At 45.6% G+C, this 10,566-nt stretch overlaps 2 protein-coding genes across 3 annotated transcripts; one reads left to right on the top strand and one right to left on the bottom strand.

The window, feature by feature from the left end:
* Nucleotides 1-2,858: 2,858 nt before the first annotated feature.
* LOC115680688 (uncharacterized) lies at nucleotides 2,859-6,234 on the top strand. The gene is made up of 8 exons (XM_030604506.2): nucleotides 2,859-3,153; nucleotides 3,311-3,370; nucleotides 3,768-3,932; nucleotides 4,260-4,442; nucleotides 4,815-4,945; nucleotides 5,180-5,348; nucleotides 5,469-5,598; nucleotides 5,681-6,234. The coding sequence occupies exons 1-8, from the start codon at nucleotides 2,956-2,958 to the stop codon at nucleotides 5,953-5,955; spliced, it is 1,311 nt and encodes a 436-aa protein (XP_030460366.1). The 5' UTR covers nucleotides 2,859-2,955; the 3' UTR covers nucleotides 5,956-6,234.
* LOC115680687 (transcription factor PHYTOCHROME INTERACTING FACTOR-LIKE 15-like) lies at nucleotides 6,203-9,496 on the bottom strand. 2 transcript variants are annotated; one of them, XM_056303632.1, is made up of 7 exons: nucleotides 9,051-9,496; nucleotides 8,754-8,980; nucleotides 7,578-8,631; nucleotides 7,391-7,477; nucleotides 7,254-7,319; nucleotides 7,037-7,102; nucleotides 6,203-6,949 (listed from the first exon to the last, which is right to left on the bottom strand). In XM_056303632.1, the coding sequence occupies exons 1-7, from the start codon at nucleotides 9,051-9,053 to the stop codon at nucleotides 6,584-6,586; spliced, it is 1,869 nt and encodes a 622-aa protein (XP_056159607.1). In that variant the 5' UTR covers nucleotides 9,054-9,496; the 3' UTR covers nucleotides 6,203-6,583. The 2 variants fall into 2 exon arrangements, with proteins under 2 accessions (XP_056159607.1, XP_056159608.1); XM_056303633.1 differs by having other exon boundaries at nucleotides 8,754-8,970.
* Nucleotides 9,497-10,566: the final 1,070 nt, after the last annotated feature.

Below are 10,566 nucleotides of genomic sequence, written 5' to 3'. Positions count from 1 at the left end.
AATTTATTTAATGTGATACTTCAACTTCAACCCAATATACAATGTCGTATCTGAACTTTTAATTTATTTAATATGGTCCCTAAACTTATGGTACATGTTCAATTCAGTTCCGGAAAATATTGTCATTCTATTAGTTCAAGTTCAGGGGCAACATTGAACACTTTGATCTAGTCTAAGGGACTAAATTGAATAAGTACCAAAAGTTCAGGGATCACATTGAAAAAATTATAAGTTTAGGGGCGATATTGCACATCATGCTAAAGTTCAGGGACTATACTGAAATTATTGAAAGTCGAGGGATGAGATTGCATATTGAGCCTAAGTTCGGGGACCATATGAGTAATTTATGCCTTCCTTTTAAGGTTTGATAACCGCGTAAACTATGCTCGCGCGATGTTGGATTGGGATTGTGATTCGAGCCTCTTTTTGGCTTTCGACCCATTTGGGCAGGTAATTAAAGAGCTGAATGCAAAGGAAAGGGTATTACCGAAAAGGTCGCAGCACTTGGCTTCACAGAGAAGACATTTAAAAAAATAAGTGCCAAGACACCAATAATTAACCTAATTAAAAGTAAAAAAATAATTATCTTTCCAAAGAAATTTCGAAATATAATAGTAAAAGTCGTATAATTTCTGTGAAATTGCTGCTTCAGATGTTGAAATTTTTTTTTTTTTTGAAATTTTAGGGATATTATTTTATCGAAGCTTAAATAAGTGCTTAAAGAGGGAATTCTCAACATTCTCAAGAATAAAACGGGAAAGGGCCAAGCTAGCGTCTTAAGTCGCCCCGGCCAATCAAGAACTCCTCTCTCCTCTCTCTCTCTCTCTCCTCCCCTTTCTCGCTCAGTTCAGACCTCGCAGCAGCAGCAGCAGCCATGGTCGGTCCTCCTTCCCAAGCTTCAGGAACCGGAAGCAGCCCCCCAAACCTTTCTCCTTCTTCGTCTTCGTTGTCTTCCGCTGCTTCTTCGAGTACCCCGAAGGCCGTCATCGACAACCTCTGCACCCATGTGGCCGACACCACCCTCACCAGCGACGACGTCCAGCACGATCACGGCCCCTCCATGCAAAGCCAGGACACTGCCAAACCGGTGCAGGCTCGCCCGCCCGTGACCCGCCGTTCTCCCGCCCTCCCGCCTCCCCTCTCCCTTGCGGCGGCGGTGGCTGCTGCGGCGGCTGGCGACAGCCCCATGGAACTGTGCCCGAGCGACGGGGTTGGGGGCGGCTTGCTGCTGCCGCCGGAGGGGGCGGAGGACGAGTGCAAGACTCCCAGGGGCGAGGAGTACAGGATCCCGGAGCCGCTGACGTGCCCGCCGGCGCCGAAGCGGAGCCGCAGGCACTGGTCGGAGAGGCGGGCGTGCGCCGCGGGGAGGGAGGAGTGGGAGGAGGAGGAGGAGGAGGAGGAGGAGGACGGGGAGGAGTCCGTGGATTCTTCGGAAGTGGAGGAGGCGCTCAAGAAGATGCGCTAAAGGAATAACGATGGAGCAGCCATTCCAGATCTCTCTTTAGGGTTTTTCTTCTTTACAGATAAACGGAACCATAGCCTGCGTGATAAGGATTTAAGGGGTTTGTTTGATCTTGCTCTTGGGAGACTCTTGTGTGTGTGTGCGTGTGTTCGTTCCATGCATGTGGAGGACGATGAGCCGAAGGGCCTCTCGCGTTCTTCGTTCAGGCGTCCTTCGCGCGCGGTCGTTGCAAACTTCTCTTTAAGGAATGTGTCGAAACTTTGAATTATTTACCATAAGATGCAAATTCGCATGCTATAGGGCTTAATCTTATCCACCGTTCTATTTCCTTATAAGGGTCGGTCCATATATGACAGCTGAATCTCGGTTGGCTGAATGCCCTTATGGCTCTAGACTTGCGACTCTAGGGCACCGTGGATCGAGGCTGAGTACTGGAGGGACGACCTATGTATCATGCTCGGTTTCGATAGATCGAGTCGATCGTGGTTCGGAATGGTCGCCGGTGCTGTTCCGAATGCTTTGAGTTTGTAACCGTTGGGGGCTCGAAAGAGGAAGAGACGACTTTATGGTTTAGTTTTCGATCGTTGTGCGTTGCGCGATCACTCGGCTTAAAGAACCACCGAGTCCAAAACAATCGTTAAAAATCCGTTAGAACATATCGTCTTTGCTTCTACGATCCAAAATCCAAAACAACCGTTAAAAACTGTTGAATATACTGTTTTTGCTTCCGCAACGTGGCGAAACAAAAAACAACCACATTTAATAAAGAAAAGACGGCGTTCAACATATCATCTTTGCTTCTACGGTTCCAAAACAACCGTTAAAAATTGTTGAACGGTGTCTTTGCTTCCGCGACATGGCGAAATAAAAAAAAAACAAGCACATTTAATAAAAGAAAAGACATGGCGATCGGTTTCATAATATCTAGGTTCAAGATAAAAGAAAAGTCAACTAATTTTGTCGCTAGATTTCAATTCCTTATAAGTTCGTTTAACAACTTTTTTCCTCTATTGCTTTTTATTTACTACAATGATGCTTTATTCGTTATGATGTCGCGGCGACAAATAAGCAATAGGATGATATGGAATATCAACTCAAGTTTAGATATAAAACTCATTAAGCCGTGCAACTAGAGAATCGCTATAAACCGATATGGCTTGGGTGTCAACTATTTCGAAAGTAAATCAAACCGTAAAATCAAACATTATTACATGTTTTATTAAATTTTATTATAATTTATATTTGAATAACAAGTAGCCTATTTTTAAAAAAAATTGAAATAGGTTGAACTTCTTTTGACCAAAAAAAAAAAAAGAGTAGGTTGAACTTTCATTCCGTACAATATGTGAATTTTTTAATTTGAAACATAAAGTGTTGTTTTGATTCTTTTCCTTTTATTCAAATGAATTGCCTTTGAGATCAAACGAGCGCACGCGAGACGGCGACGCTGCGCCCTGCGGATCGTGCGGGAGCTCCGTCGATCGAACCAGAAGATGGATGGCGGCGGCGACTCCCTCGCCCAATTCATACGCGGGGAAGTCCCCGACTGGGACGATGAAGTGGTGGCGGCGGCGCGGTTCAAGGCCTTCAGCGGCCAGAGGTCCGACTGGGAGCCCAGGTACCGGTTCTGGAGGGACTTGATTCTCCGGATCGCTCGCCGCTTCGGCCTCCTCATCGTCGACCCTTCTCAGGTTTCGTTTCGATTACGTCTATTGGGTTGTCTAGTTTTGGGGGAAAAATCGCATCTTGCGATGCTCCTCCATGTGGGTTTTCTCTCTTTTGGTTGGGGGGGGGGGGGGGGGCTGGAATTGCTGGACTGGAATTGATGCGTCCCTTTGTTTGTTCAAGGTGACGAAGGAATGGTTTAACCGCGGCGGTTTGACTCCTCTGTGCATCGATCATGTTCTGGTAAGCTTAGTGGTGATGGTTTGCTTTGTGGCATAGCTATGGTGCTCCATGATATGGCTTTCGTGAACGTCGGCTATCGGTTTGGTATCGTGCTACTCCGAGCCATCAATCGAATAGTTTATGGAATTGCCGAACCAATTTGGGAAATTTCCGATGCAAGTATTCTAGTTTTGCTGGGACTTATTAGGCATTGAGTTGCTTTAGTGAAATTATGCTCGATACTTAGTGTGTTGTGGCCCAGATGCTGGGGGCAATTACGCGGTTTTGCTTCGCTTTAGTAGATTTAGCATTGGTTCCTGCATCTTCTGCGGTGCGCCTTTTGTAATTTTTTTGGGATAGAGTTACTAACTACTTGTCCCCGTGAGCTTGTGGGTTGTCTTTATTCTTCATTTTTCAGTCTTTGATGTATGATGAAGGTGATATTCTCCGAAAAGCTGATCTTGGAGACCCAAGTAGCGGACGGCTTTCCCAGATTTTGAGGAAAGTAAGACTTTTGGTGGTTAGACCGTCGAGTAGCGAAGCAGTACTGGAAGATAGTGTCATTCTTGCAGCTCTCCTCAAGGTGTGTATGTTGATAGCCACTTTTAAAAAACCTTAAGCACAGTTTTGGTCTATGAGATCTGTCTTGTTGAAATTGCATTTTGCGGGATGGAGCGGAGGGGAGGTTTTTTTGCTTTGGAGTGTATTCAGTTACATCTTTTCTTTGTAAAGGGATTTATACTGTAGATCGATATTTATTTACCTTTATTTGTTTTTCATAATCCACAAGAACCTGAATCTGCTATTAGTTACTTTCACCTGACAACTACAGAATAGGCAGTGGTCTTCATAAAGCGATCTTGTGACGGAATCTCAAATATGTCACGTGCTGGTTATCTCATTTTTCTAGGAGAAAGCATGCGAAGTTGTCAATGTCTTATCTGAGAGCAGTTGGACATCTTCATGCATTGTAACAAGGAGAAGGTTCGGGGAGATTTGTGGAGGACCTGATGAAGAATCTATCATTTTGAGCTATTTGTCAGGATGCAGAAAAGCACAATACTTGTCGATTCACAAGAAGGAACATATAGAGGTATTCTATGTCTTATCTTTTTTATTTCTCTACCATTACTGATTGTGTTTCCCTGATAGCCCTTGGCATGGTTAATTACTGAACTTTTTAGAGGGTAGAACAGGATATGTTGTTGTCTCGGTACCATCCATAAAGTCTATAGAGGTACCAACATTGAATTTAGTTTTTTAAGGTACAAATGAAGGGAAATTCTGTTATTTCTTATCAAGTCGGCCTTTAATCTTTTAAATACCTTCACTACAAGCTACCTTGCCGGTGTCTGAGTTTTGATCAACAAAGACAAGAAGGAAGAATTGTTATCTCAAATGATTGTTATTTTGATGTCGCGCTTCTTGCAGGGTTAATTATATTTTATGAGTTTCCACTTTGCAGGGTGTTAAAGTTTCTCTTACGGCCGCTGCAGTTTCCACTATCACAAGTCTAGATCATGACGTTTTGCACTTAATTTGGACGACGGAAAAGCTTCAACAACAACTCGACTTGATTGATCGACGCTATGAGAAGTAATTACTCCTGTATTGTGTCTAGTTGATTGTTGAATAATCTCATATATTTTCATGCTCACCAAGTAAATGTTGGAGTAAAATTTAAGTATCTGAACTGATGCGTGACTGGCATCATTTAAATACATGGAACGGGAACATTTTTCATTTGCATTCCTGTTATAGGAGCTTGCTCTATGTGTAACTCGTTAATGTTTCTGTAACTTAATGTTGTTTTCTGATATCTATTTGCAGGACCAGAAGTTTAGCTGCTGCTTCTCTGAAAGCTGGAAACAAGAAAGTTGCGCTCAGGTATGCAAGGGAGTTGAAGCTGGCCTCTGAGAGCAGAGAAAAATGTGCAACACTCTTGAACAGAGTGGAGGAAGTTCTTCAGATTATTTCTGATGCTGAATCTACAAAAAAGGTATCTGAATATTTAGGTGATGCCGAACCATTGACTAATATCGAGGATATATGCAGATCATCCTGCTTCCTTAATATTTAGGTGATTCTAAAAATACTAACTTGTAATAGCTGATTATAGGTTTCAGAAGCGATCCAGATTGGAGCTCGGGCAATTAAGGAAAACAAGATCAGTGTAGGGGAAGTTGAACTTTGTCTGGAAGAAATTGATGAGAGCATTGATTTCCAGAAGCAAGTTGAAAGGGCTCTAGGTATATGATATCCCTTTTCCCACTTATGGTCTGTGTCTTTTCAAGTTTTGCTTTTCTGACTCGTCTTCTTTCCTGCTCACAGAATCAACATCATCTGGCAGATTTGAGGATGAGGATGTCGCCGATGAGTTTAGGAAGTTAGAGTTGGAAGTTGGGAAAGAACACTCTCAGATAGGTGATCAGATAGATAATGCTGCAAAAGAAGCAGAGGAATTGGAATCTGCGGCCTCTCTAAGTGATGCCTTTTCAAATCTAAAACTTGCAGTTGGTGCATCCGAGGAACTTGGGCACGATGGTGCACCTCGAGCAAGTGAGGAGGAACATAAATATTCAAAGTTTGAAGCTGAAGCTGCTTAGCACGAATGCTTACAGAGATTTCATCAATGATAAATTTGCAAGATGTTTCAGCTCACTTGATGGTGACCTGAGATTTTTGTAATTATTCTCTTTAGCGCAATGCATTTGGTCTGACATTCGATAGTAACTTGAAATGTGGAACGGTGTAATATGATATACAGTTTCTCTGATAATGTACCTTCATGTATATGAGGCAACTTGGATGTGTCTTGAGCAATGTACCGTATGCAGCTCCATTATGAAGATGTATAGCAAAGATCTGTAGCTTTTGATTGTTTTCCTTTTCGGGAAGAGCTATTGTTTACATGAAAGTTTTCCTTCTGTCAGACCGTTAAACAAGCAAACCAGTAGACAGCTCCATTTTTTGCAGTCCAGTATAATGCACAAGTGGTGAATGATCATTTTGGAAAAAGAATGTTTGTCAATGCTACTTTTTTTAAATTCTCCCCTCCGCCATACTTCAAAGTAGGCATCCTCATTGGGAACAAAATTGGCAGAGTCTTGCTTTTGAGAGACCTCTTATTTCCCGCATGTACAATGTTGCTCAGAGGGAATTAAGACATTGTCCACAGGGTAAATGCCTATTAAACAAGTATTTACTGGCACGCACGATATGACCTCCAGCTTCTCAGAATTCCTTGTTCTGGATTACATCGCAATTGCCAGATCGGGCTGCAGATTCCCCGTGTTCAACTGCAGTGGTTGTTCCAGAAACATCCGCAGCTGAAACTGGTCGTGTTAGGGTCGGAATGAAAGGCAAATATGGAATTGGGTGGACTCCAAACATAGGTATGCCGGTTCCATTACTTCGAGGCAAAGTGGGGGCTCCAGAGATAGGCGGGATTGGGAACTGAAATGTGCTGCAATCGGCTCCTGCGCCTATTCTCATACCCATTCCTAGTGGGAATTGACTCATATGCGGTGTGTGCATATTATGTACGCCTGTGGGTAACATCATCGGAGACATGAAAACCGGCGACCTAGTCGACATAATCTGCATCAAGTTACAGGTTCAGGATATATTGTTGCTCGTGTTATTTCTAATGCATTAGCATGCAGCGTCAGAAGAATTCCTTTTTACCTGTAATTGATGCTGAAGGGTCTTTAGATACTCGATCACCTCATCCAGAACCGAAGCTTTATTCACCTTATTTTCAGAGAAAGAAAGAATGAGCTGGAAGGAAGACGTGCACAGTGATCATCGAGTATTGGTAAAGAGTTACAGTTCCTTTGTTATGCAGGGGGATCATGTGGTAGGTTGCTTTATTTTATTCATCTGAATCGAAATTAATACCAACCTTGTCACAATTTGGCAGAAGTTCCTGCAAGGCACGCAATCTCTTATTGATTCTGTCTCTGCGTCTCTGTTATAACATGCGACGGTTAGATCACTTATTGGTTTGCTCTATTAATTCTATGCGTTCAGGGTACCTACTCTTTCTGATAGATTGTGAATTGTTGCTCTGCTTCGAGTCCGTACTTTTCGCTTCACCTCTTCTGTTTCATCATCATCATCCTCATCCTGCAGCAAAATGGCAATTGAATATCACGGTCACATAAGTTGTGTGGGATGGTCGGAGAAACACGCATGAAGGAGAGAGAATTCCAGTTGCGTCACTTACATCACCTGGATATATCGATTCGGAGTCTTCGTGCTTCCTCTTCAATGTACCTACTGGATAGTTGGAGGCTTCTCGCGAGCACACAGAAGAAGATGCAACCGGTGTCGGGTCACAAGGTCGTCGCTCACCGGGCATTGTTTTATCTATAGCCGTCGCTGCTATGGTCGACGACGGATCCCGGCATTGATCTTTAGATTTTCTGTTTCTAAGGGAATTGTCTTTTACGCCAAGGACTATAGAGTGTTCATCAGGAAAAGCGTTTCCTGAAGTCTTATCATCCGTGAACATCGGCTTCGCCTTATCATCCGCTAAATCCGCTCGTCTTCCAAAAGCCGCTGCCGGCTCAGTCAATGGCGCCTCTCGGGCATCTCCGATGCCTGCTCTCTTGTCAGTTTTTGTCTCCGCGCGGGGGAGATCTTCAACGGTTGGTAATCTCATTGGCAATTCGGTCGTCTCTCTATTCTTAGCCCTGAGGACGACAGGCGGCCGTAAGAAGAGGGAAAAGTTCGTGTTTTTGGGCTTGCGGAGAGAATTTGACTCCCTCAACACCATCGCCTTGGACGAGTAGTGATTGACCGACCACATATGGGGGTTTCGACATAATCCTGATCCCACGAACCGAGTCGAATCTTGGCCTTGCTGCATGGGAGACTGATACGGCCAACGGTGACCGTCGTCGCAAGTCTTGGTAGGGTGAGAGGATTTCCTGATGAACAAGGACTCGTTTCTTGATGACACTGGATGATCTGCATCTCCATGTTTGGAAGCAGCGTCCACCACATATGTCCGATTCTTATCATCAGGAGAAGTTACTACATCATCATCATGAGCATTGCCTTGAGCAGAAGAGTCCATGCCATTGTGGTGTGCAACGCCCCGAATATAGAAGTCACCAGGGAAGGGATTTTTCACACGAGTGCCTGAGTCAGGAGCATTGTAAGCCACTTTGCCGTCATTAGACCGGCTGGAGACGACGCATCTGCTTGGCGGAGTGCTTCCTCTCATCACAATCCCGCCATTTTCCCACACCAGCTCCACAAACTCATGGTCAGGCCTGCACAGCCTCATGAGCCAAGAAAATTAAATCAAGAGCACTAGGGAAAGAAAAAGGACGAGAACATCTTGATCAAGGCGTGAAGATGGGTCGCGACATCTCAAGAACACGAAGCAACTCACATGGAAGCAGCTGCTAGGTTTGCTAAAACCCTCGTCCCGGTCAACGTCGATCTTCCTTGATGGCCTCTGTATTCCTCCAGCATCTGCGTGCGAAAGGAACGAGGAGGAGAGATGCCAACTGGCGGCAGAGGCTGCGGTCGATGATGGTTCCGAGCAACTCGCCAGTCACTCCACACAACACCAAACGCAAGGAAGGGAAGAGAAGGTGTCCACGGGGCTGCAAGATACTGAAGCGAGCCTATCAGGATTTTAATATATGGTGGTAAGCAGTGAAGCGTGAGCGTGAGCGTGACATACCATCAGGGTTTGAGTTGGTCCCCACACGCGGATGCTACAAACCAAAAGACACTCCCCGTTTCCATCCAAATCCAATGTCCCCCCTGATACTTTGGAGGTGGGGGGCTGGATCGGGAGCTTCAAACTTTTAATCCTCCCACTTCATTTCTGGGGCCCATCTCCCACCCATCTGTGTGATCCGAGGATGCACGTAACCCCACCTCTTTGATTTCAACAGCGTGTCTCTCTGTTCACCCCTCTTGAGAAATCTTTACCAGTTTCTTGGTTGGTGGAGATATTGGAAGCTTTGGTTTCAACGTGCCTTTGTCAACATGCGGTGCAAACCCAACCCGAGTAGCATTAATGTCCTCTCACTTTGGAGGTGGGGTGGGTTCTTGAAAGAAATTTGGCTACTTGATGGCCAGAAACAAATCAAAGCGGATATCAGTTGGTGTTGGACGTAAGCCATCACTGCATATCTTTGGAGATTCATTCCGGGTTTGATGAGGCGGAACCTGTTCCATTCAAGAGATCACTTTCCATCTCCCTCGCCACGTTCGAGCAGCACCAGACCAGAAGAGAAGAAGTGACATGAAAGTTGGCGGGGGGGGGGGGGGGGGTAAGTGGCCGTCGCTTTCGCGGGTTCATTTTCCTCCAGATGAGATGAATCATGATAATGTCGCCCTCCCACGTTGCCGTGCGCTGGCGAAGGAACCCCCCACGATATCCTTCGACACGGAACGAACCTCAGAGGCGCGCAAAACGACAAACCGGAGTTTCGGAAGGACTGCGATGAGATAAGGCCCCACGTGGAGGGCGATGGATATGGGGTGGGGTGGGGGATGGGGTGGGGGGGGGGGGGGGGGAGGTGGTGGCAGCGGGACGTTGCGTGGGGGCGGCGTCGGCCTGTCGGATCGGTCGCTGGAGGAAAAAGCTCGGTGGCAGTGGTGGTGGGTGGTGGGGAGAGCAAAAGGTGGGGGGTGGTCCTTCACGTGATCCGGGCGTGGTCCACGTGACCGTGTTTTTGCTCCGCCTCCTCCTACGGGGCTTGTCCTGCCCGAACAGTACACTTGTACGATGCTGCTGCTGCCAGACAGAGAGAGAGAGTGAGAGAGAGAGAGAGAGAGAGTGACGAAGCGAAACCCGGCCAATCATAATCGCATCGCCACCGTCGGATTAGATGGCGATGTCCTGTCGTGGGGGGCCCACCGCAGTGACATCCTCGTTCGATTGACCGCTCGTTCGATGACGGTGATGAAGATGTGTCTCGTCGATGGCAACGAGGGAAAACCCCCTTACAAGACCAAATGCGCGGAGCTTTCTTGGGGTCCACCAACCTGTTTTTTTATTTTTTCCCCTCCTTGGGGCCCACGGACCTATATCAGAGGACGACACATAATATCACGAAAAATCTCAAACTAACATATTTGTGACAAAATTACCTTAAATTAATTTTTTAATCACAAAAAATCTCAAACTGATACATCTGTAACAAATTTTACCGCAAAGTAATTTTTTGACCACCAAAAACCTCAAA

This window comes from Syzygium oleosum, unplaced genomic scaffold (genome assembly GCF_021117445.2).
Source record: "Syzygium oleosum isolate NSW1041296 unplaced genomic scaffold, Sole_v2.1 Sole_v2.28, whole genome shotgun sequence".
NCBI classification, from domain to species: domain Eukaryota; kingdom Viridiplantae; phylum Streptophyta; class Magnoliopsida; order Myrtales; family Myrtaceae; genus Syzygium; species Syzygium oleosum.
This window is presented reverse-complemented; position numbering and strand designations above follow the sequence as displayed.